Below are 26,486 nucleotides of genomic sequence, written 5' to 3' on the forward strand. Positions count from 1 at the left end.
CTGCCCCATTTTTAGGTTATGCCAAACAAACAGCTTTGTTTTGCTTTAAATGAACTCACTAGCAGGGGGTTAATGCTAAACTGACTTTAGATCTGGCTGGTCACCCAAGACAAATGAAGGGTGCAACGGGTAAGGAAAAGTTATTCCAGATAATGATTTTTTATTTTTCCTGGTAATTTTAGAAACCATGAAGTGAGGGCCTTGTGTCAGTTCTTCTAAATATAGTGTTATGCATCAACATCTAGGTCTCTGATGTGTATCACAGATGCATTCAGATCTAGCACCAATATAGCAAAATTGATCACGACACTAAAACAGGAGTAAGAGATGTTCTCTGCAGAATTCCTAAGTATAAATCTGGACTTCAGAGCAGTAATTCAAGATTTATACCAAACAGTCCTGAGAAACGATCCAAAATGGAAATGGAAAGAAACAGAAAATCTACTACAGGAGAGAGAATTGTGTACAGTCCTAAAGACTCACTTTTGCTGCAGTGACCATAGGTAAATCTTCAGTAAAAAGAAATAAAGATTAATAACATGTCTCCAGTTCTTTCCTCTTTGGCTTTCCCAGGGTGTCTAGTCATGTTTTGTGCCAAATTTTATAACACACTATTACAAAAATAGCTTAGTAATAGCAGACTAGTGTACCTACCTAATTTTCACTGGCTCTACTGTGATTCTATCTCTTGAATAGCACATTGCAGAGCCAGTGCCTTAGTCCTTGGGTATGTTCAGACTGGATATTCAAGTTCAAGGTATGTTGCTGTCAATAAAGAAATAAATTAATAACAGCCCCTTGCCATTCTCTCTCCTTGGCATTATTAGAGTTGAATTTCTCTTAAGCCACATTCTATTTTGGTGGTGTAGGGGAATCCTTTACAGTAAGATTTGCTCTTTTTAATATTAAACATTATTAAAATGAGGAAAGTCTGCAAAGCAGAATAGGAAATGTCTGCTTTGGAGGGCTTAATTACAACTTATAAAATTCAAAAACATACAAAAGAAGTTTCATCTTAGAGGCTACTATATACATGTGTGTGGGAGGATGCATACACATCTGATTGTTAAAGCAAAGGTCATGGCTTAGGACAAGATCTAATTAAAATTTTTAGACCCAATAAAGAACACTTAGAACTAAACATTACATGCTGCAGCTACTCACAATTACACTTCAAACCAGAAGCTGCAAGATAAATAAGTGCTTCAAAGAAGGATCCAAAACAGACAGTATGTTAAGGGAGAAAGCGTATGGAGATAACCTACAGGAATTAGGAAAGAGATGTTTTTGAAATACCAGTCTCTATGGAGCTAACGTACCTCCATCAGAGCTGAGGAAAGTTCTCTCCTCTCATTTCACTTTATAACTCCTAAGCATAGATACCTGTCCTCCCCCCAAAAAACAGAAAACAAAAAAATAGCAATCTGAATACAACTCACTTTTGCAAACTAAGAAATGTAGTGGTCACAGCTCTATTTTCTGAGGTGGCTGATGTTTCTGGTATGAGCTAGCATGTATGTCCTAGGGCATCTCAGACTGTGGCAGTTCTAGGCATCTTCAAAAGTAGAATCATAAATATCTAGGAAACTTTAAGATGGAGGAAGAAAAAATCTCCAGAATTAGGAGGTATTTAAGGAGAGTTTTTGTTCTGGACATCCACAACACTTCAGCTTAAGTCCCGTTTTGTTTCTTAGGATCTTTTAACCTATCTTTGTTGGTTCTAGAACACAGTTAATAGATGATAAGAGTCAGAAATCCTACTCTATTACTGTCTTTTGAGGCTAAATTCTGCCTTTAACACAAGTCACGCAACACAGGGATGAAGACTGACCCATCCTTTGAAACATGCAGTCAAGCACAGGAGCAGGTGAGTCATTAGCTGGAGGACAAACAAAGAAAATCCACAAACTTGCTGCCTGCAACTACTCTCTCCTTACTCCACAGTGGACCTAATTCTAAATTCAATGCCAAATCCAGGGATAAATCTTTCAAAGCTCACTGTTTTGTGGACTGAGAGACTAATTTGCTCCAGCTGAGCCTCACTACTCACCCTCTTGACTCTAAGGACAGACACCTGTGGCACATCTTTTGCACTGGAAAAATGTGCCAGCCACTTGCTAGCTACTGACTGGGTCATGCGTGCCTTGTCAAAGTGATCTATTTCATTTAAGATGTATAGATCCAAAATTACACAGCCCTGACAAAAAAGAAAGCAAGCATTTTATTCACTTGACACATGCTGTCTTGAAGAGAGTTCAATTTGTAACAGCAGTTAATCATTCACAAACAAAAGAATAGAGTTTTAAAAAATAACTCATTTGTTCCTCACAGCAGAGGATTAAGACACGGTGTACTGGATAACTGGTACAAAATACTCCATGGAAGTAATTTTCTTTTGCATGTTCTCTGGAAAACTTTTTTGACACTTTGATTTTCATTCCACAGTAAAACTGTGATGCTTTCCCTGCTGTTGTACTTCAGAAACAAGAACTATTATGCAGAACAGTCTGCTTTGCTCTCAACACAATCTTTCGAAATCATGAATAGCAACTCTTATTTTAAGGGCACTTTTTTGCTGCAGTCCAGCTAGGGTGGATGTTTTACACTTGACTACCTGCCTGGAATCACAAATGCTCATTTATGTATTGCAAACTCTGTGTCCCTAATAACAATTACAGATTTCTCTCTGGTTCGCGCGATAGAAGGAGTTACTGTTTGAGTGTCGTGAGCTTACAAGTGTTGCCTGGTAAACAGCACAAAAATAACTCTAGCTACACACAACGACAGTTTCGGGGCACAGTTGTGGCCTGTACACCAATTGCTGCGGATCTCTCCGCAGCACCTGTCACATACCCCATGCTGCTTTCCCCTTTTCCCCGGTGCCAAACTGCATAAAGTTAGCTACCATTCTTCCACAGTGCTATTTTTCCATGCAAGTGATTGCTGAAGGTGTACAGTTGTCCTTAGGGAGACAGGTGACATCATGCCAAGGCAGTCCCTGTACCAAAAGGGACTTACCAAGAAATCTCTTAGCAACACATTTGAACGGATCTTTGGTTCACATACGTTATACATGCATTATACGTATATATTACAGATTTATAATGTGTGCAATATATGCTGTATGCAACACAGACTGGATTGATCCTATTTGAAATCCACCTTTTAAGGTGCTGTTCCCCAAAATTACAGGCCACGCTTCGGGGTGCAACCGAGACCATGGCCTCCCACCCGATGCTCCCCCTGCTTCTCCCCTCTTCAGGGGCGCCCAAGCACCGTCTCCCGCTTCGGCTCCCACTCGCGTTAAACACCGCAGCGGAAAGGCTCCTGGGCCGCCCCCGGCCCGGCGCCCCGCAGCGGGCCCGCACCGCCCCCGGCCCGGCGCCCCGCAGCGGGCCCGCAACGCCCCCGGCCCGGCGCGGCCCTGCGCCCCGCAGCGACCCGCGCCGCCCCCGGCGCCCCGCAGCGGCCCGCGCCGCCGCCCGCGCAGGCCGCAGGGGGAGGGCCAGGCCCCGCGCCGCTCGGCCGCGCGCAGGCGCCGCCGCCGCTGCCGCTGCCGGCCCGCCGGGGACGGCGGCTCCATGCGCTGCCAGGTAGGTGCCGCTGCCCCGGCGCCGTGGCAGGGCCGCGGCCGGGCGGCCGGGCGGGGCGCGGGGCCCGTCGCTGGCGGCTCCCGGGGCTCCGGCGGCGGCGGGGACTCCCAGCCCCGCCGGGTGCCGGGCGGGAGCGGCGGGCAGGAGCCGCACAGCGGCTGCGTGCGAGGCCTGGACCCAGGCACGGGTTCGCGATTATTTTCAAAAAAATCCGTCTTTTTTTTTTTCCTTTCCTTTCCTTCTGACAACCAAAGCAGCAGAAACACAAGAAAGCTTCGTGCTTTTTTGTGTGCGTGTATACATATATATATACGTATTAGGAGACGTTAACGCGCAAGAGCTCCTCCCTGCCCTGCGTGCTCATGGGCTCGCAGTCGGAAGGGCGCCTTTTTTCTTAAACAGGTGGTGGTGCTGTACTTTGCCAGGAGTGCTGAACTGGCAGGGCTGCGCTCCGAGACCGTGTCCGTACCGCGACAGATAACCTCGCTGCAGCTCTGGGAAGAAATTGTTAAGATTCATCCAAGGTACTCGGGAAAATTACTGCCGGCGTGCAGCAAATTTTAACAGTTTATCTAAAGAAATACAGAGCTGGAACATGTGTCAGTATTTTGGTATCATAAAAAAAGGGATTTGCTTTGCTCTTGTAATCTGCATGCTTTTTGACAGATTGCAAATTCTATAGCTTTACACTAGAAAAGCCTAGATCCAATAAATGTTCCCAAAAGCTGGACATAAGTAAGATATGCGACCTATCATCCAGGAGGGCCACTGTGGAAGCAACTCTGCAGGTGACAGTAGAGCACCTAACCTGTGCTTGGTGTCTATGGAGAAAAGGAAATGTCTCCAAAAGGCATCCAGCACAGCCAGTGCAATGAAGAAGAAATTTTTGATAAAGAGCAGGTGTTTTTGATCACTTCTCCCTCTCTCTGTCTGCTTAGCCCTTTGTCTGAGCTTATGGCAGTCTCTGGAAGGCAGGTAAAGAAGGGAACTCAAGCTCTGCCACAGGCTTCCAGCCACTCAACCCTTACATAAGGAATAGGCACAGCAACGTTCAACCTCCTCTGCCTCGAAAGGAGTCTTCGTTGCATTTCATAGGGAGTCAGGCCCTGAAAGAGTATTAGGTGTGCTGTAAGAATGCTTGTTGTACCAGTAGTTTTGGGGCATGTCAGCTGAGGAATTTCCATCTCAGGTTAAGGCTGAGGTAATTCACTCAATCCTCTCAATAGTGAGTTTGATGTACAGAATCACACAACAGTTGAGGTTGGAAAGGACCTTTGGAGATCATCTGGTCCAACCCCCCTACTCAAGCAGAGCACCTAGAGCAGGTTGCCCAGGACCATATCCAGTCAGCTTTTGACTATCTCCAAGGATAGAGACTCCACAACCTCTCTGCACAGCCTGTTTGTTTAAAAAAAAAAGAAAAAAAAAAAAAGGTTAGAGCAGAGGTTAAGGCCCTCAGGGTTAAGTGCTGAATGCACCCAAGTTTCTATAACTTTGGATTTAGGTGCCAAAGTCCTCCTTTCAGCACCACCCTTCTTCATTGGGTGTACCTTTAATGGCTATGGAAAGAAAAAAAAACCCACCTGTTTAGCAATGGTAGCTGTTTTCTAGTGAGAAGTTCTAAACAAATGTTAGACCAGGGGCCTTTTCTTCACACAGAATCAGACCAGGTGTGTTTGGGGGGAAGAGGGCAGTAAGGAATGAGCGTATTTTACTTTGCAGCCTACATTACAGCCTACATTACTGCTCCAGTTGGTGTCAGAAGCAGTAGCACCTTTGTTCAGTTTGCTGTAGTTTGCCAAATTCATCCTTTTATGAATGAAGACTTGGAGCAGTACATTTTGCATGTGTAGTTACTTCACAGTGGCCTTCTTGGAAATGTTCCTAGCTTTTCTGGAAAAACTCAACATAATAGTAGGGCATTGACCACAGACTTCTATTCACATTGCTAATGGATATTCAAACTGCAGCTTGAGCATACTTGACAATGCTCTTCTGTTCCACCCATTTTCCCCAATGAATTAACTTGGAAGTGGCACTAATTAGAGGCCATCCTTCTGATGAGCACTTTAGTTTCTTAGTTGTGCTAAGTTCTTCAGTGACTTGCTTTACTTTCTTACAGTCCCTCTGTTCAGGCTGTCCTCTGAATCAGTGCTACTGTGTTTCTCTCAGCCTGTGCCTTGCCTGCTTTGTCTATCTGGCTGGTAGGAAATAAGATGATTTTTACTCAGGCTCTTTTGGTCTGCCTGCTCGTTTCTAGGCAATACAGTTCTCTGCAGTCTGTGCTGCACTCTGTACTCTCAAATAATGTAATTAGATGCCTGCGTCTTTCAAAGTAAAGTGTTGGCATTCTTTTCTGTCCTACTGGTTTTGTCCTTATACTCACTGCATGACTGAACTTAGTCATGAAAGAGACTCCCTACCTCATGGTGTCCAGAGCTGTGGCCTGTCACATCAAGATCTCAAAGATGTGAGGACCACGCAAATATACAGAAGATCTGCTTTACATATCCAGATGCCAGAAAACACTATATCTCCTCTGTCATCCATTTTACCACTCCTTAGCAACAGCAGATTTCAGATCTGTAAGTACAAAAGACCAAAAGCCTCATAAATTGTGAGGTTGCACAAGAAGAGCAACTCTTAGACCACTGAGTCTCCATGAAATCTTAGGAACAGCATCCCACATCACTTCTTGCTGTGGAAGAAAATTACTGTTCTGTCCAGCCAGACTGAATCAGGGGACACATTTCCTTCTAATCCCGAATCAGATAGCTGGTATCCTTTGAGTTACCTACTGGTTTGTTAGAAGCTTCTGAAGTGGATCTTGTATACCTCAGTCAGTTTTGATGTCATTTATGAATGCCTGTAACAAACTCAATTCCTGACTTCTAAAATTTCTCTGAGTTGGTTGCTTCTAACCCACAACAATAAAATCCAAGAGTAGGAGGTGGGTGTTTGTTATGTATGATGTTTTAGAAGTATATTGGAAGCAGAATTGTGTAAGTCTTAGAAGTATTGACCTCAGCTGCCCTAGGCTGTGCACCAGTTTGTTGTTTAAAGAAATCTCATGGTTAAATGCAAACACTCTATTTAGAAACCTATTTGTGCTCTTGCCAATCCCCCTCAGGCTTGCTGTCATCCGGGATCAAGTGGTTTTTGCTGTTCAGCAGGAGTACGTGCTTCTTGGAGATCAGCTCCTGGTCCTGCACCCAGGAGATGAGGTTGCCATCATCCCACCAATTAGTGGAGGCTGAATCTGTCCAAATTCTCTTTTGTAGGTATCACTTCTTGTTTATTTTTCTATGAAGGATCATCCTGTGTTGAAATATCGCATGGATTCTGTATAATCTTCCTCTTTTTGTTTAGGTCCAGAGATGTGATGTGCATTTCCCCCTCTCGCCCCCACTCTTTTCAGAGAGTTTAACTTGTGCTTCCTGCTGGAGAGAATCATAGTGCTGACCAGAAACTGTAAGCTGCTGCACAAATAAATGATTAACACATATGCAGTAAATGGAAGAAAATTGCCAGAGAGGTCAGGCATTGTTTTGATTTTGGTTTTTAGGTCTTGTTCTGCTTTAGTAGTTGTTTCTGGCTGTCTATAGACATCTAGCTTGCCTAAGTAAGATAATAGTGAAAAACCTGCTGCTACTTTTTAAGAGAAAAGATATTAGAGAAGAAAAATTGTCTGCTGCTTAAAAAAAAAAAAGGCCTGGAAAGCATATTAGGATTAGAACCCAAGAGTTCTCTTTATTAGAAATCTCTGTTGTAAACTGTGTTTGATTTCAGGATAAAATGCAGAAGGGGTTGACAGTCTTACAGATCTGCTAGCAAAATGGTCCATACTAGTTGACTGTACTGTTAAATTGGGGCATTGGACTAGTTTTAATTTAGTCCTACTGGACCAGACTTTCCTGCCAGAAAGGATCCCATACACATTAAAAAATAAAAGGGGGTCCCTTGAGATTTGCAGTTAATACTCTCTCAGCAAGTCTGCTGGGAAGTGAATTTGACATGGAGGCTGGTCTCTTGAGGTGAGTGAGTAGGTGGTGCATGTTTTCTGAATAAACTGGGGCATCAGTACTGGATAAAAGCAACTGGCAAATGTTAGTATTGCCAAAAACAACATCAGAATCTGTTTGGTTTCAGTTCTTCTAGTGAGCTATGGATGAAAGTGAAGACATGCCAAAAGATTTTATCAAGCTCAAGTCTGAAAAGCTCTCTGTAGATGAAGTGTCAGAGCTGGTTATTTCACCATACTGTGGTGCAGTGTCTCTGTTCATTGGTGAGTTTAGTGTCTCTAAGCTGGATCTCTGGGTGTGTTAATAGTCTAATAAATGGAACCCAGATTGCCCCACACCCCAAACTCGTGCTTCTCAAATAAATGCATTTCTGGAGTGAACCCAGGACATTTAGAAAATTCACTCTGAATTATTTAGAACAAGACCATGGCAACTCTTACGCAGCTGCATTGGGAGGTAGTGAGAAGCTTCCCTGCTCGTGTTGCTATCCTGGCTCAGCAGAACAGCAGCTTTGGAACACAGAACTGCTTGGAATTACTCCCCACCCTCATTCCAGGTGGGAAGTGGGTAACTGTGGCTATGCAAACCACATGTGCTCACCTGTATGGAAGCTGCTGCTGCTCAGATCTTGGTTGAAAGTAAACTAATGCTCTGGGGAAGGTCAAGGTTAATGGCTCTATCCTCTTGCTTAATGTAGATGGTATAGATCTTCAAACCCACTTGTGCTCAAACCTGAGTGCCACTGGGCTCCCAAATACTGAGCACTTAAATGTAGCATGGGCAAATACAATAATAGCACCTTATCAGTTACAACAAAAGATATTCCAGCCCAGCCAGGGCATTGCTGACTGCAGACTTGCACAATCTGTGGACTAAATTCTGGCTGGAATGTTAAAGACTTCTCTTGTGTGAAGAATTTCTTTACACAGCCAAGATGAGGGGAGGACAGTGTGATTGCACAGTGCTGACCTTGGCCATGATGGGAGATCCTAGGTTTTACTCAGTATATATTGGTGCTTTAGTTGATAACTTACTTGTGTTTAGGTACTACAAGAAATAATTTTGAAGGGAAAAAAGTGATTCACTTGGAGTATGAAGCATATACTTCAATGGCAGAGACTGAAATAAAGAAAATCTGCAGAGATGTTAGACAGAAATGGCCATCAGTCAAACACATTGCAGTGCACCATAGACTTGGGTATGTATGGTCAGACCCCATCCTTCTGAAAGTTGAATATTAATCCTTGACTGGTGCTTGGCTCTGCTTATGTACCTGCAGGATGCGCAGGAGTCTATCTATTCTGTAATGCAGCAAAGCTTGCTGCAGGATCAACCTCTCACTGCACAACTAAGTTTCAAATACCTAGTCTTTCGCTTTTCGAAAAGTGTATACTTGTAATGTTTGCTGGAATCTGCATTTAGACTGCATGAACCTTGATACTGGTGTTTTAGTTTCAAAGTGGGGAGAAGGGCTGGTGATTTCCTTGCAGAGTTGTTTTTTTTTTTTAAGGCACTTCTTTCTTTATTTCTTCTCTTTTCTCTTGAAGTGCTTTAGAATGTCAATTTTTTTTTGGTCAGATTTAAGTCAAATTATGCCATAGGAAGCCTAAAAGCTTAGAGTAGGGGGGTGGGAATGGGAATGGGAATTGCTAACCATGCTGGTAGGAAAACCTCCAGTCCCTGAATCTTGGAATTCCATCTTTTGTTGGGTTTAAAACACAGAATGCTAGTCTCTGACATGCTCCTGAGCTTTTCTGTTCATCAGATTTCTCAGTGAAATTAGCAGGGCTTGGGGAGTGTGTCACAAATGCCTGCTTCTTTTTCTCTCAGCAGGAGTAACTTAGGAGGTGATCACAAAGGCTAATATTAGCTCTGGAGGGTAGTTTCTTTAGACTTCCTCTATAGTCAACAGAGAGTGATTTCCCTCAAGGGCAGCTCAGAGCACTGAAATTTAAATTTTCCCTCTGAGCTGTTTGCCAGAGGAGTCTTACTATAGAGGGAGACTTGGGAAGCAGCTTTTGGGAATATTGCCCTTGTGAGGAGTGAGACAAAACCCTGTGCTACCTCTCTTAACTGAGTTTGGTGCATATAGCATGCCAAATGAAAAACTTCATAATTTGAAAGAAGAATTTGTCAAAAATTAGATTTTAGTGCAAAATCCTTATAGTTTGAGGTGCTTTATTTCTTTGTTTTCACATATTTGTTTCCAAACTGAGGTGATTTCTCAGGCTTTCAGGTAAGAACTGGCCTTTCCTGACTTGTTACTATTAATCAGCCAGCTTCCAGTGAGTATCCTATGCACTGTTATGAGTTAGCAATTTTCCCCTCTAATTCCATAAACTTTATTAAGAAAGAAAGAAAGAAAAGAAAAAAGGCTATGGCTGGTGGGTTTATTTATTCTAAAGCATGGAATTCTCCCTTCTGGTACTAATTTTGGTTGTGGTTTCCTTTCCTTTTGAAAGTGTATTATCTTTTGGACATGGCCTGACACTTGCTCAGTATGAATGAGTCAGGAGAGTGGGTGGCCAGAATACTGACGTGACATGGCCACAACTTTTGGTTGATCTTGATGGTAAACATTAGCTAAAAGTGCTGTTGTTTCTTTCTCTCCTTAGCTTGGTTCCAATAACTGAAGCAAGTGTGATTATTGCGGTCTCCTCTCCGCACAGAGCAGAATCCCTTGAAGCTGTGAGGTACTGCATCAACACCTTAAAAGCATCCGTCCCAATATGGAAAAAGGTACATTTGGGCCAAGTTTGGTTCTAGGATTGTGCCAGAGTCTTAAACAGCTGGGCTGGAGGCTGCTATTGCTCTTAGGGAAGGAGCTGAAGCATGATGGGCAGCAGTTGCTGCTGAGGGGACACCTCTTTCTAGCACCAGTGGTTGTTCCGGGATTCAAAGCCCTGCTGAATTTGGGACTAGTAACTGCTGGGTAGTAACTAATCTGTCCCAATTGTGTCATACTTACTGTATTTTGAGCACTGATGTCACTTTTTTTAACATCAACATTTTATGTACACTTAAATATTCTAATTCTTACAAATGATGGTAGAGTAGCACGGCATCATGTAAAATGTTAGTTTCAGACATGAATGCTGTATGCTCCATGGCTTTTACATCCTTTCTTCTAGATCTTTCCTGAAGTGGCTTTTGCACAGGTGGGCCCTCGTGAAATTATTGGGGTTCAGGCTGCGTTCAGCCCAAGGTTCAGTGGCTACCCCCATGGAAGGCCATATGTTCTAAGGCTGCTGCCCTCTCTGCTTTCTGTTTGCTGGCTAAGTGCTGTGTATTCCTGATGTGATCAGTAAATAATTGCTGGGTGGCTGTTGAGTTGTTTGGCCTGGCTTGCGGCTATGTATGTAGCAGAGACTCCCACAGTATTTCCCATTCTTTGTTTATATTTGCAGGAGATTTATGAGGACGAATATTCTTGGAAAGAAAACAAGGAGTGCTTTTGGGCAAATTCAGAAAAATAACTGTACTCTTTTAAAAATAAAGTCTTTCTGTTCCTAATGAGCATGCTGGTTTAGTTTTGAGTTGTTTTTACAGAGAATCTATATGTTTTTAGTCAGTTGTAATAGACATTTCAATCTGAACAATTTAATTAGGACTGAGTTAAATGAATGACTAATAATTAGGTTTTTAAATGGTCTTGATTTTTCCTTTGAAATCATCTCCTTGTATTTTTTCATCTAGAGTCATTTTTTAAAACAATCTTCCCTAAAATTCTTGGTTGCAAGAGTTTGGTTCCTCTCTGTTATATACTGCATTAATGCCTTTATGTTGGTAATCCGTGTTTACTGTCTGCATGGGAGGTCATAACAGGACAATTGCTTTTTTTTTTTTCTTTTTTTTTTTTACCTTAAAAAAAATCCTGAGTTTAGTTTTATATGAATGCTGAGTCAGTTTGCAAGCTTTATGCTATTTTGACATAGTTGTAACATGAAAGCTACTTGAAGTAGATTAAACATTTTGATACAGACAGGGGAGAAAATATAAACTATACCCCAGAGTTATTAATTTTTTAGTAGTGGTTACTTTCTGGTAACTGTGTCTCACAGAAATGTTTTTACCATGCAGATGATATTACAAGTCCATCACATTAAAAAAATATGGACAAACCTTGATTCAAAATTAGATCTAATACTCTACCAGAAACAAACTTGCATTAGCATTAACACGCAAACCCTTAACTACATCTTAGTGATGTCTAGATATGATTAATTTTGAAAGAGCTTTTGTAACTGTGTAATTCTATGGTGCTGCAGAAAAAAGCCATCTTCTTTTACAAAGAGGCAACTCTAAGAGTAATTGGCTTTAGTAGTTTGACTTTAGATGGGTTAGGATTCAAAGTCATCAAAATGTATTGGTTGTTCAAAGGACAGTGAAATCTAGTGTACTTCTTACAGTTTATATTCACATTTAAACTTTTAGTACAGTTTTGTTACTGTTATGAAACCTACCTGAAGAGGAAAAAGCCTGACACAGGAAGCATGGGCTTCCACTGAAAACAATCAGCTGCTCACCAAAGAAAGAGCATTTCTTCATATTATTATTCTGTGCCACGATAGTGTTTGGATGCTCAAAGTCCCATTGTGTATGGCATTTTTACTAATGCTGAAAGGCAGTTTTTGTCTAATTATTATTATCAATGTAGACAAGATAGATATAAAAGATGGCAAATGAAAGAGGTAAGGAGAAGTAAAATGATTTGCTCAAGCTCGTGTATTGTTACATCACACAACACTTGGGCCTCAGCTGTATCATCCATTTCATTGTGTCTGCAGTGAAAATCTACAAACGGCTGTTTGCTGCACAAAATAAAACCTGAAAAACAGGCAGTGATATCTACCCTCCCCAATGATATCTATCAGTTTTAATACTTAGTGATGCTTATTTTATCTGTATTAATTAAACCCCAGTGAAATACAAAACTTTAGGCAGGAGCATGGTTAAACTGTGCTGCTTATCTTGTGTACTTTCCCTCAGTGGAAGTGAGAGAGAGCTCCTCTGCAGGACAGCAGCTGCTCCTTGCGTGCATGCCTCCAAACCATGTGGGCCTTATTATCTAGGCAGAGCTGAGCAAGTTCAGGGTTGCATTTTCCTTTGCTTTGGGTGTTGGAGAGAAGCCCTCTGCTATTCAAATGTCATTTTTTCTGGGAATTGTACAGAACCCTGACTACAGATCGCTTTCTCAGACCAGTAATTCTTCTTTTTGTTAAAGTAACTAATACAGACTGTTTCCTGGTTTTGGTATTCATTTTTCCACATTAACTTGTTTACTGTTACCATGCAACTAATGAGTGTGTTAATTTCAAACAAATATATAGCTAATTTGCCTTGTGGTGGATGATTTATGAATGAAGTAAAACCTGTACAGTGCTTGTAAGCGAGTGCTATGCTTTAAGACAGAAAAACAGTGGTATTTAGAACAGCTAAATCATGCTTGGGACTCCAGAGTCATAGGCAATTCCTGTGTTTCACTAATGCTTCTCTAGTGCTGCAGTCTTGTAGAAGATTTATCCAGGGTGACCTTAAATGCACCTTCTCCATCAGCAATGCAACTGGAAAGGAGGGTGCAGAAAAAAAGAGAAAGAATAATGGTGTACTTCCCCACAGTGACCAGGAACAATGAACGGAAGATATGTTGTACTGAGTCACAACTGAGTGTTACAATGTGTGTACGCTGCCATGGTCAAAACAATGAAATGTCATTTTGTGTCCCTAGCTGTGCATGAGGCAAGTACTGCTTTGTTCTGGAACAATGATGTATCAGGATTGTGTAACTTTGGGATCTTCAGCTGGCATCTCAAAGAGAAATGGAAAAGCCCCCTAGGAGGGATGATGAGCGTAATTAGAGGTAAAATGTATCTCACTGAAATTTAAGTACATACTCCGAGTTAGTTGCTGAGGCTCCTTCTATAGAGCTCCCCGCTCTGCTGGGCAGAGATTATCTTAAGAAGGCAAATTATTCTGTCCTATGATAGCTGCCTAAGGCTATGTCTGGAGTGACCCAGAAGTTCTTCCAAATTTCCAGGCTGGGGGAAGAACCCCAGCTGCTTCTGACTATGTGTCAGGGAAGGATGTGGTTGCACATGTCCTGGTTTTCACACACACAAAACTAGGCTGCTGGTCAAAAAATATCTTGTGTTCTAACAAGGTCTGTAAGCTGCATGATGGGCAACTGAAGATCAATATAAAATGCAGCCCTAGATTTCTGGGATATGTCTAACTGTTTCTCTCTTTTGGCTCTAGAGGAGCGTAATCCCACCCGTATGTGGCTCTTCCAGCTGTGTGACAGCATGCTGCAGAGCCAGCGGCTCCAGCTGGAGACAGGAGTCACTGGGAACAGCCACTGTAGACCAGAGTGTAGATGTGTGACTTGTGTAAAGATATGCAAGCCAAGGTGTATGGCAGGGAGGGAAGTAGATGTCTGCAAAGCTAGAATTTGTCCTGAGAAAATGATGTGGTCTTGGCTGGCAGTATTTTAAAATAGACTGTCCCTTTGCCTGGCAGAACGTCCACATATTAACACTGCATAAGTTTGAGTTTCCTGCCTCATAATATTTCATTTTCTTTTGTTCTCAAGAGGAGTTCAGACTGATACATGCTATGAAAGCATTAACTGATGGAAGATTGTCCCGAAATAAACTGGGGGGCTGCGTTATAAGGAGCCTACCCAGGAGATGGCAGCAGAGAGACAGCTGTGCCGGGCAGGGAGCTCCTGGCGAGGATGGAGCACTGCACAGGTCTCCAGCTCTCAGCCAGTGCAGCCCGTTTGCCTGTATTTGGGGTATGCTGGGAGATGCAGGTGCTCCCGTCTACTGTAACTCATGAAACTGCCAGTGTTGCACTCAGTAATGAAGCCGTTAATTTACTCAATTCTAAATTAGTCTTCTTTTGGCTTTTCTTTCGGCTCATTTTTCCTATAGCTGTTCAGGGAATTTGTAGCTTCACAGAAATATTTGTTTAACGTACTCATCTGTTCTGTCAAAAACATAAGGGAGAGGAAATAGTAAAACTAATTATAAACAAAGTGTAATGAAAACAGATGCAAAACCCTCAAAAAAAAAACCCCAAAAAACCCCAACCCTCTGAAAACTCAATTTTAAGCTCTTCCAGTAAGTGTTGCCCTGTGGAGTTACTTGAAGAAAGAGAACAAGCTTTTGTTACTGTCTTATATCCAAAACTGGTGTGTAATGCAGGCAAGTCACTATGTAAGGAAACTGGTTCTCAATTCTGCAAAAGGTTTAAACTTGATGAAAGATAGAATTTTGTGCCTTAAGAGTAGGGTCATCTGATTCTGTATTATAGAAGCGTTAAAGTTTGTAGTTGGAAAGTTTATCTATGGCTAATAAAGTATGGAGGAGTTAAGAGGAAAAAAAGTAATCTCCACAGAAGTGGCTAGTTTTCAGGTGGTAGTTACTGTGATGGCTGTCCACTGTCTTCCCATTCACAGCCAAATTCCTCCCTCCCTTCCTTTCCCACCAGTCTCCCTTGGCAATGCTGCCTTCTGCTTTTTCATCATATGGTGGGGAATAGCCAGAGCTGTTGTCAGGAGACGCTACTACTGAGCAATTCTGTACATAACAAACTATATAAGTGGAGGGGGCATGGGGCTGGCAGAATAGATGCAAGTGAAGTGAGATAACCACATCTGTATATGAAGGCCTGGGCCTGGTACAGTTTTATCATCAATGTATTTGCACTCAGAACTATCCAAATATAGGTGTTTTGCACTAATGTGAACTGACTTATACTACAATATAGCTTATTACTGGTGTTATGACGATAACCTACAAGAGCTCAAATGCAGCTTCTTTGTAAACCTAGCAGAGTCATCCCCTTAGGGTTTCACTGTGTGCTACTGGAACAACGGCATATTTGGCCCCATTTTATGTAGTGCTTTTTCAGTAGCATTTCTTCCCTTCAAAGTGCTGTTTAAAAATAAATGACTCTGTGTTCAGCAGTATTCTTGTTTTTATTGTAGTAACGCTGTTAGGCCCTCAGGTAGGCACTAGACAGAGAGTCCCTGCTCCTGTGGAGCTTACACACTAGCTTTCAGAACTCGATTTGATTATAAACTCTCTTGTACATCCCAAATCTACATAAGTCTCATATGAAACTAACTCTGAGTTAGGACTTGATTCTAGTACTTCAAGAAGTCTGCAGCTAGATTCAAGACCAGAATCAGATCTATTTATAACTTGAGCTTGCTGAAGTTATTCCTGACTTCTTTTGCTGCAAGCACAAACAAAAGCACATGCTGAAGCCTGACATGTCAGAATATTATTTCATCTGTAACATGCTGTTTTAAAAAAGTAAAACTAAAAAAAAACCCCTTGAGCATAATACAAAATATACATCATATTTCCAGCATTATTTGCAGCTGTGCCAACTCAAAAGTGCAATAAACTCACCCATTACAAAAACTGAATTAGCCATTTAAGTATTAATCATAAAACACTAACCTTAAGTGGTTAGGTGATGGATACAAAACCTTACCCAGTGCTGTTCCTTCCCTTTATTTTGGGAATAGTATTGTTTCCAGGCAAGGGGGAAAGTCTTATTGTCTGGGACAAAATAAAACCCAGTGAAGACAAGTGAATTGAATCACTGCTGTCTACTTGATGAACTGTTAAATTCTCCAAAAAGTTGGGTGTGGGTTCATAACTGCAAATCAGGAGCTTATTCTTGAAATTTACACAATCGCTACATTTCTTTATTTTTTAAATAATTGTTTTGGCCACAGACTCAGCTGGTGGCAACAATCTTGATCGACAATCAAGATCAGAATCCAGATTGTTTTTCAGAATGTTAACCCAAAAACTAAAACATAACATTTCATAGATATAAATCCAAAACACACATAAGATTACACTGACTGAACACAATCCAGGTGCCATTGTAAATGAAGCTATCGGCTCCTGACTGATTAAAAAGACTGAATAAAACTTTTAAGCATGCTCAAGTCTCATTTTTGAAGAACCTTTCAGAAAATAATTTTAAAGGTGCCTACACATAATGAAGAACTAGCTTTGTGGAAAACAAGGCTTGAGGTTCCAAGTCAGTTAGGCACATTTAAATGTTTTACTCTTCAAGTGAATCACCTCGGAGTCAGAAACAACCTTAATTGTAAATCAGTATACATAAAGACAACACACACATCTTCTCTCACAACAGATTATTACTGCCAGCCATGAGAGTGAAAGGCAGACAAAAGGCCAATTATCTTGACTGTTACCTGTCTTAACAGCGGGGGGCCTTCGTGAGACTGAGCTTGCATTACAACAAAGGCAGTGTAATAGCATGTGATGAATCTGAGGTGTTAGTAACCAACACAGTCACTCAAGTGTTGTGCAGTTAACAGAGCTGCATCCAGAGCAATACAGTACTTTATAAAATGTAAGTTAACTTCTTCAAGACATGGAGACATGGGACCACAAATAACAGGTAAGTAGGTCATACTGAGCTTTGTTCTCCTGGAGGGCACTGAGATGCTAAAGGAAAAAGTGCAGTACACAGTTTATTGAGCTTAGATCTTCACTCTCCTCTGGCCTAACAGCAGCTTACTTCTTCGGTCATCATCTCCTCTAGTTCACTTCACACACTTATGCTTGCAAAAATCTTCCAGTACAGAATTAAAGGCAAAATCTTGACTCTTTTCTGTATTTATGCCAAAAGTCAATCTGATGTCAGAGGGACTGCTAATTTAAAGCCCAGTGTAACAGTATTGGTAGTGCTTCTCAAGATGAAAATTGAAAACTAGTCATAACAGTGCAGAGAACATGTTGTAAGTGGTTGTGAAATTCATATTTTCTTCTCAAAAAGACAGTATGCAGAAGGCAGTTATAGGTATCATTTGGCAATATTTTCCAAAACCAATATACTTCAATAATTTAATTGTGACCTTAGTGCAAGGAGTATGGTGATCTTTTGCAGCGGTATGCCCGTCTGGTTGTCCTATAACACATGGATAGACATCTTCATATGCAGTTCCCATTTTATAGTTTATAGATTAGTTAAAGGTTTGCTGGTGCAAATCACTTCTTTAAAACAATAAGGATGGAGCTAGTCAATGATATATTGAATTTTCTTCTCCCAGGCTGGAAACAGTGTTCACCACACAATCATCAAGTTAATAGAAAATGTCCTTTACACATATGGTACTTGTCAACTGAATTATGAACTGATGCTGTCCCACAATAATCTGAAATAAATTGCTCTGTTTCACTCTGCAGTGGATCAGGAGAAGGTTGCTGGCACAATATGTTACTGTAAACTCCGGACCTGCCAGTTCTAAGGGCTAAGTGTGTTTGAAAGGCAAAAATATACAAGAAAAGGCACTATAAATCATTTTTGGAAAAAAAAAACCCAAAACTGTCCTGCAGTTACTCTTACAATAGAGTAGAATTTGTAAAATATTTTCATCTGTAAAAAAGACACTTTAATTAAAAATGTTTAAATGTTATTAAACTTTAAGGCACTCCAGCGGAAGAACTGGTTGGATCACAACTACTGTTGGTGGCTCAGATGTCCTCTCTTTATCCCCATCACTCTGTATCTTCAGTCCTTGTCCTTTGTGAGTTCTGTAATTTCATCAATATCTTCTATATCCTGCGTCATTTTTTCGTACTGTCTCTTGAAGAAGCCAAGCTGTAAGAAGTTTTAAAGTAACATATCATGTCATATTAAAACTAGCTATCCATTAGTATAATTGCTAAAACAGGATATTTACAAGAGTCGTTTATTTAGTCATTTACAGCTACATTTCTCAGTTGAGCTAATAGTATGGTGGTAGAAAATGCAAATGTGTATGTATGTACTCACATACAGTGTTTAATTTGTTGAACTTTCTTAACTGTAAAGTGAAAAGAGCTGGGGCGTAAACTGCCTGGCACAACCAAACAGCACAACAGAAGTTGTCTCTCTGCCAAAATAGAGGAGGCTGAAGCCCTCTCCAGGCTGTCTTCGTGTGCCAAGGAGCTGTTTAAACACCAATTCCCTGGCACACAGACACACTTTTCCCTCCCCTTAAACTAGGTATTCTTTGTAAGCCACTTATTGCCCAAGCCTTTCTCTGCCCTCTTTTTGTCTGTTCAGTGCATATCCTCTCCCTCCTTGGTCTTCCCCAGTGATTCCTACTCCCCAGCCTTGCCCACCAGGAATATCGTGGGAGTGTTCAGAGTCCAGCTGGTGAGTTGTGGAGGGACGCAGGCAATGTCAGAAGACAAAAATGCCACTGCCCTTGATTTTAGCCATTGGCAAGTCGTTCAACACCTTCATGTGCCAATATCTATGGCCACTCATTTCAGTAGGTTTTCTCTCAGAATTTTTAAAAGTGTATCTAAATGCTACCTCCAGGGTGTAGTACCAATACAGTATTATTATTACTACCAAACTGCATAGGCAGTTTTGTTCAGCACTAGAGAAAGATTCCAAAGAAAGTAGCCCAAGTGCAATTATGACGAAACATTATTTTTTGCTTTTCTTTGTAAGAACATAAACACCTACTTACTTTCCATAAAACAGCAACCAATGCTAACAGCAAAAAGAGTCCAGCCAATATACTGCCAATCACAACACCAACTGGTATCTCAGCTTTCTCATCAGGCTTCATTATTGTAACTGGGATCTGAAAGCAGACAGATTTGTGTGTTACGGGTTAATGTCAACAGCATTTAAAGTAGTTTTTTTGTAAACCAAATTCTTTACTTATCAAGAATAGCTGGCCTGTACACATTCCAGAAAAAAAGACTGTAACACACCAGACAGTTGCAGCCCTTACACTAGTGTCTACTGGTGTCCACAGGTACCTGTTCGCACCTCTGTAGCACACAGGAATGCCTTTTAAGGATTAGGGTCCCTCATCACTATTGGCTATACACAGGTAGAGAAGCAGTAGCTTCCCATCAGTTGCCTGTCTCTTCAGTAAAAGGAATTCTTTTGGTGTTGTCCCCATACTGCACAGACACACCATCACTAGATTAAACTGGACATGCTTAAACACAGATTGCAAGCTGGGAACAGAATCATGCAGATCCACCATCTGCTCAAAACAGGCTTCCACTACATCAGCTAGAGAGGGACTATTTCAACTCACTGCTGTTACAATCCATTATCTGTGGTGGCCAGCTGTGATAGGGCAAACTAATCACGGAGTCCACACACTATTGTACGCTCATGGTGGCTGCTGACATTTCTGCCCTTCTGCCAGGCAGGTCCTCTGTCTCTTCTGCCTGCTCTTCTGACCTTCTTGGAAAGGCACTAGCAACTTGTTAGATATTCCTTGCCCTTCATGTAAGTGTGTTCTCCTGAGAAAACTGCATGAAGTTGCAGCAAGATGTATGGGTCAAACAGGAGTATTTCTAACATACCTATGCTTCCTGCTGGTCAGAAGAACTACAATCAATACCAGAGAGCTCCCAGAACAGTATATAGTGCCTGCAGATTAGTTTTCAGGTGTTATCCTATCTAGTTGCATTGGGTATGGCCAACTATATAGTTACATGTAGCATAGCTGCTCAAGGAGATATTGGCCTAATATTTATGAACTGACAAATCTTTGGATTTAATCGTGGAATAACATTCATTTAGCATGAAGATTTTTTTTTTCTTCCTGAAACATGATAAAAAAAGTCATGTCGGTTTACTTTCTCAGGGTTGCTTGCATTTGTCTGATGTAATTTAATCTCAGGCTTTCTGGGAAACTTGTGCTGAACTGACATCTCAGTGATTTAAGTCGTTTCTGCTGGAAGGCTCTAATGTTGTGCTAGGTGTGGCCATATGTATTCATTTCACAGAGGCAGGCTTTGTGTATTTTCTAATAAAATGGCCATAATGATGATTATAGCAGGTTAACATATTGTCCTCCAGCTGGCAGTCCTTTCTAACTTGGAAAAAAATCTGAAAGCTCTTACGCAAAAATATCTAAGCAGCTTCTCCACATAGCATCACAAGATAATATCAGTTCATTTGGCTACACTGCAACCTAGCTCATCCAAATTAGAAGAGCCAATATGCGTGTGCAGCTTGTCTAGTAATATTTTTTCTATTAGATTAACAGTGAAGTAGCACTATTTGAGAGGTAAATCTATGCCTAACATAATTATGATCAAATGTCTTCCTTAAAGTCAAACTGTGGTCAGTAAAACACCATGGCTGTAATTCACCTAATCTAATGCTATATCTGTATAATCTATATATGCTCTATCTATATATGCAATCTATATATGCTATAAATATAGACCCTTGGCTTCCAACAGAGAGGAATAGGTGCTTTTAGAGCATAATTCACCTTACTTATTTTCAGTATCATCTTTAAGATGAGATGAATTGCTTCCTATTGCTACCTATTCTTTCTAGTGATTAGGGTTTATGGGAAGGCTAACTCAGATGTGAATGACTAATGTAGGTGTCAGGCTGGATGACTCCTACCATCCCAGCTGATTGTCTGATATAGTGTAAGTAGGCAAACAAACCCAGAACTGCTACTGCACTGTCCTCTGCCCAAGAAAGTGAGAAGAGGCAAAGAGTGGGCATGATTTCTGCCCTGTCAAGAAGTAAATGCAGTGCTGGGTACTGACTCCATTGCCAAAGTGCCGAAGGAAACTATCTGCCCTAAGTAGAGCTTAACAATGCACTGCCCTTCACCAGGTGATAAATTTGCCGTGACACTCCAAATATTTACAGGGCAAAAGGTTATCAAGTAAGAATCAGTGTGTAGACTTTATCAAAATACATTTCCTTGTTCAGGAGCTCTGGCAGACATCTTTCAGGGTCTCTTCAGCTGCTGCCTTGGAGCTGTAAAAGTCCCAGCTGCAGATGTTTCAATGGCTGATTGAAGAATTACTTTTTACTTGTTAACTGTCAATTTAATCAGTCATTTGAAAGGTTTAATTCTGGTTCTCCTGAAATCACCAACAGAACTGCTAGTGCTGCAAAATTTGGCACTACCATGGTACAGCTGTGGAATAATGTCCAGTAATAGATGGTTTATGGGCTACCTAAGAGGCCTGTAGAATTACTTGGAATATTTGAATGGTGTATAAAGCAGTTTCATCTCCTAGTAGAAATAAAGTCATGTCATAAAGCTCAGGGCCCTCAGCACACTTCCAAATACTGTCATGTTATTCTTCTGCAAAATCTTGGCATTATTTTCAGAACTTCAAATATATTCCCTTTACTCCTTCAGGAATTAGAGATTTCCCTGAATGCAAATGGGCTATTTAGAGATTCTTTACAAAAACTGAGTGATCCATGAGAAAATAATGATAAAAATAGTACTGAATTATGGCCTTATTTTTACTTTGAGATAGGTCAATCAGTAATTTTCCTGGTACACATTTAACTGAATTTTCCATTGCCTATGACACAGCTATGCTACACACCCTCACAGATACTTGACTCCCTTACTAAGTTGCAGTTTGATCTTCAAAGGCCTTGATTATATTTCTATGACCTAAATCTTGCAAATGGAAAAGTGTTACTCTGTAGACACGTCAAGAGAACAAGGATTTTTTTTTTATTACAATAGCACCATAGTAGAAAAGTATTTTTCAGGTGCTGTTTACGTTTGTATTTTAGTGGATGGAATCCTTGGGAGAAGGATTCCAAACTAAAAAGAGTGGTGTTCTAGTGACTTTTGCTGAGATTACCTGTCCCATATTGTCCATTGTCCATATTGTCCATATTACTGCCATTCCATTTTCAAAAATACTCCACAACGTTTTACAGTTGAGATTAAGTACATTTGCCGGAGAGCTGTGCCAAATATCTGTTTACAACTATCAAAACAAATACACTTCCACAAGTGAGACTATAAATCAGATTTGCTAAAATATTTCCCAGAGCTCATTTATCTAGGGCAATTAATTCTTTTGCAGAAAGAAGTCCAAATTTTGATCTTTTTTAAGAACAGGAAGCTAAGTGAATTTCGGAAGATTTTAATTGAGTTTTGTTCATAGTTTTACAATCTATTATTTGAGATCTGCAGATTTAATTTCAGCTGATCGTTGTTGTATATACAGGACTTAGATAAAAACATTTTAGTATTTTAAAGGAGGATGTATATAGCCAATGGATACTTTAGTTCAACATAGTCAAATATTATCAGCATGTAATTTGCTATAGACTTCTCAGTGACACTGAATATTAAACATTATCACTTTAATAAACCAAAAGAGAAGTTAAATATCTATTTATCCATCACTTACAGTTAGGGTATTCTCTCCAATTACGAATAACTTAGGGTTATGCGTATCAATTTCTGCCTCTGCTGAGAGTTGTAATGTCTGGAAAGTTGACTGAAAAATAAGTTAAAAAGAAAAAAAAAAACTGTGAAGCTCTATTAAAGGGCAAATCAATCAGAATATATAGATATCCTAAAAAATTCTCCTGTATTGAAATGAAGCCTTGAGAACTAGAAAAAAAGTCACAGCATTGAGAAGATTAAAATGATCTTTCTTTTTAATTGTCCTGAGCTAATAATGTTTCCATGAAAGCAACAGTGTATCAGTAATCCAGATTTAATTTCGCTATTTTTATTTATTAGCAATGAAAGTCAGGAACTGGCTCTGCTTCTTTATCATACAGTTCAAGCAAAACAGAAGAATTTGATTAGATATACATTTTTACAGTTATTTCAAAGCTTTCAATGCTGTTAATCATGAAGAAATGGGAAAAGAAAAAAAAAAAAGCCCAGTGAGAAAGGGAGGAACAGCCCAGCAGCACAAGACAGATGCGGACGTAGCTCTGGCCTTTGAAAGAAATGGAATCTGAATGTTCTTTCCCTTCTTTCCCCCCTCACCTCTATCCAATGCTTCTCCGGTTTTCCCCGTTTAGTTTTTCCTATCACTATCTGTTCCTCTCCACTGTTCAAATTCTGACATCACTCCCCCAACTTAAAGAAGAAGAAAAAAAATCTAAGCCAGCTCCCATTTAGAAAGGGTCCTTGTGCCAGATACCACTTCCTCCTGCGACTGTCCAAGGCAGAGGAGCGCAGCTGTGCTTGCGCTGCCAGTTTAGCACTGCTAAACTCTGCTAACTCTGCAGCCACAGAGATACCCACTTCCTAGAATACCACAGGAAACATCTTGAAGTTCATGGGGGAATGTAAGCAGCGCTGCCAGCGTCACAAACAGTACCAGAGAAGCTGTCCCAGGGGCAATGAATGCTCTGTCCTTTTGCCTCCTGAATCATCTCTCTGCAGTTGGTTCTAACAAACCTACAAACACTGGCAGGGCCAGATACAGTTCACTTGACAGAGGGAACATGAGCTACCTTGAATCCACAGCAGCCGATGCGCTGGACTGACCACCCATGCAGTGCACGGTTGTATGCCTACGCTGTGGCCATCTGTCCAAATATTCTGTCCTGGGCTGCTAGATATTTAGAGACTCGCCTGATCACTATTCGAAGTACTTTGTTAATTCCTAAACACATCTTTCTTTGCTTTGTTTTGCAAGTACCAGCAAGCCTGCTGTCCTCTTCTTGGACAATGACTGATTGCCATTAAGTAAAAAAGCTAATTATATGCATTGCTGGGTGCCTGCAAGGTTGTTTGCACTAAACATTGACAATTAAATAGAAACTAACAAAATGGGAGGTAAGAAGAAAACTGTGACATGTAATCTTCCCACCTCCCAGTGGTAAACAAATTATTTCCAGTCAATTTCTTGCAAAAGTAGCAACCTTTTATTCAGATCTCTCCCTTCTGTGTACCTGTCAGCACTCTCCCAGTGTTCTTGATCCAAATGATTTGAAAAATACCTACTTTAAAGACAGGCAGATGCTTTCCTTCAGACACTAGCATAAGTATATTACATTATCAAACTGACCTTTTCCTTTTAAAAAGCAGAATGCTGAACCTGACAACAACCCTGCTGTTAAATGTCAATACATAGTTTTAAGATTTGGCAGACAGACTACCGAGACTGCGTCATGTTCGGTCGGTTGCCTAGCTGAGAGGCAAACATGGTCTCATTTCAAAAGTCTGGTAATTCATGATGAATTATATCCTGGAGGACACATGGTGATTTAAAATGCGACAGTCAAGATATTATTGAAGGATATTTTTAAGCATCCTATAGGATGCTCTTTAAGCAAGGACTGTTTCCTTGACACCAACTCTAATAAAAACAACAAAATCAATAAAAAAATTTCCACGCCTTGTCTAACAAATATAACTGGCAGCACTAACAAGCTTTTGATATTTTGATATGATTTAAAATGATCACTATGTAGGCTGTGACGTTCAAAAGCTAAAAGCAGCATTATATTTCAGGCTATGACTACACTGTACTGCTGTCCCACATTCAGTTTTGTGGAAACTGTTGTTTCTGGCCCCTTGAATGAATTAAACAGTCACAGCAAGGGTTTTTTGTTTGTTTGTTTGTTTGTTTGTTTCCAGCTATGAAGATCTGCATTATCCTGGCATTTTCTTAGATTTTGTCCCAGACTGCAGCTTATCAGCTCTATTATGCTGGCTCACTACTTATTTTACTTTTAGATGAAAGTTTTCAATCTGGAAAAATAGACATGATAATGTAAAGTAAAGGACGGTCTCCCTGTATGGGAAAGGTCTCTTTTTATCTAAGTTTGAAAAATGTCAGAATCTATGAAATATTTGGATATTGCATGAAAACGCAGTTGATGATACTCACAGCAGCAAAGGTTCCATTCCAGATTCTGGTGGACACATTCACAAAATACTCCCCCTTCAGCATAAGGTCTTCCAGTTTGCATGTAATGGTACTGCACTTTGCATTCTTACAATTCTTCCAGTGAAAACAGCAAAGAGAGGCAACAGTATGCATTAAAGAATACACCTTAACAAATGTTCTTTTAATGATCAGATTTTTCACCCTGGCCTTTGTGTGCATATGAATTAAGTGCTTGCAAGCTGTGAACAAGCACCTTTCCTTCCCTCTATGGCAGATGCAGTATGTTTGGAAAAATACATAGGCTCCACTCCTGCATAGTTAGCAAGGAACACCATCACCGCCACAGCACGCCCCACAGGTACAGCAATGGGCTCATGAGGATCAGATCTGTGCCCCTATCCTACTGCACTACAGTGCTCATTCTTACTCACCAGTTCTTTAGAAGCTCTGAAGTTCTCTTTCTTGAAAGATGCAGAATAAGGTCTTTTTCCTATTTGCAGTGGATTTATCTGAGCTTGACAAGTAACACATCTGGCCTAGAAAAGATGGCAGGAATTAAATTAGATGACATCATACTCAGGAGTTTATAGTCATCTTATCATACTAATATATATTTTTGTGACCAGATATTGACAGTCACTGCTGACTGCTGGAGGCTAGATTGTGAATTATATAATACTGGATACTTTTGGAAAATAAGAGACTGAATGTGTTTTAGGTCAGAATTAAACTGCTCTTATAGTAATTTTTTTTCTCCTTGAGTGACCTGAAAGTTTTGTCCTAAACTAAAAATTTCGTTTTTATTATACTCATCCCAGGAACTTGGAAAAGGACCTAGGTGAAGAGTTCCAGGGTCATATGAAAAGTCAGCTGTGGACTGTAAAGATAATCCACTTCTACCAATACTAGAGTAGTGTACTGCTGTCTTGATCATCCTCCCCCTTCCCTTTGTGAAGATGGGAAGAGAAGAAAGGGCAGAGATTCTCTGAATCTCAACCATACTATGAAGGAAATAACTGATGTATATGATGCCGGTTAAACCCCCCAAAACACAGCAGTTTATGTAATTAAGTTCTTCACCTGATCTGTGTTGACTGCAGTTACATACATCAGTGGGTTGTCTTTGCTCGTCAGTTCTGGAAGATGGATTTTTACAAATGCCATCTTTACTGGAATACTTCCTGTTGTTACCTGCAAAGCAAATAATT

General features: G+C 40.6%; 2 protein-coding genes across 4 annotated transcripts in view; one reads left to right on the forward strand and one right to left on the reverse strand.

The window, feature by feature from the left end:
- Positions 1-6,968: 6,968 nt before the first annotated feature.
- Positions 6,969-11,132, forward strand: MOCS2 (molybdenum cofactor synthesis 2). 3 transcript variants are annotated; one of them, XM_067315656.1, is made up of 5 exons: positions 6,969-7,128; positions 7,743-7,878; positions 8,660-8,813; positions 10,231-10,354; positions 11,023-11,132. In XM_067315656.1, the coding sequence occupies exons 2-5, from the start codon at positions 7,758-7,760 to the stop codon at positions 11,089-11,091; spliced, it is 468 nt and encodes a 155-aa protein (XP_067171757.1). In that variant the 5' UTR covers positions 6,969-7,128; positions 7,743-7,757; the 3' UTR covers positions 11,092-11,132. The 3 variants fall into 3 exon arrangements, with proteins under 3 accessions (XP_067171757.1, XP_067171755.1, XP_067171756.1); XM_067315654.1 differs by lacking the exon at positions 11,023-11,132 and adding an exon at positions 10,747-11,016; XM_067315655.1 differs by lacking the exon at positions 11,023-11,132 and adding an exon at positions 10,747-11,016 and having other exon boundaries at positions 6,969-7,064.
- Positions 11,133-15,585: 4,453 nt separating this feature from the next.
- Positions 15,586-26,486, reverse strand: part of ITGA2 (integrin subunit alpha 2) — a 51,610-nt gene continuing 40,709 nt past the window's right edge. The window contains exons 24-29 of the mRNA XM_067315636.1: positions 26,359-26,469; positions 25,710-25,814; positions 25,279-25,392; positions 22,831-22,920; positions 19,134-19,250; positions 15,586-18,271 (exon numbers count right to left, since the gene is read on the reverse strand). Of these exons, the coding sequence (XP_067171737.1) occupies positions 18,182-18,271; positions 19,134-19,250; positions 22,831-22,920; positions 25,279-25,392; positions 25,710-25,814; positions 26,359-26,469 (627 nt within the window). The 3' untranslated portion in view covers positions 15,586-18,181. The remainder of the gene's footprint in view (positions 18,272-19,133; positions 19,251-22,830; positions 22,921-25,278; positions 25,393-25,709; positions 25,815-26,358; positions 26,470-26,486) is intronic.

Source organism: Apteryx mantelli, chromosome Z (genome assembly GCF_036417845.1).
Source record: "Apteryx mantelli isolate bAptMan1 chromosome Z, bAptMan1.hap1, whole genome shotgun sequence".
Taxonomy (NCBI): Eukaryota; Metazoa; Chordata; class Aves; order Apterygiformes; family Apterygidae; genus Apteryx; species Apteryx mantelli.

Coding starts and splice junctions, on each gene's coding strand:
- MOCS2 (XM_067315654.1), top strand. CDS start 7,758: ATGGATGAAAGTGAAGACATGCCAAAAGATTTTATCAAGCTCAAGTCT. Junction 8,814..10,230: donor GCAGTGCACCATAGACTTGG/GTATGTATGGTC, acceptor TTCTCTCCTTAG/CTTGGTTCCAATAACTGAAG. Junction 10,355..10,746: donor CCGTCCCAATATGGAAAAAG/GTACATTTGGGC, acceptor CCTTTCTTCTAG/ATCTTTCCTGAAGTGGCTTT.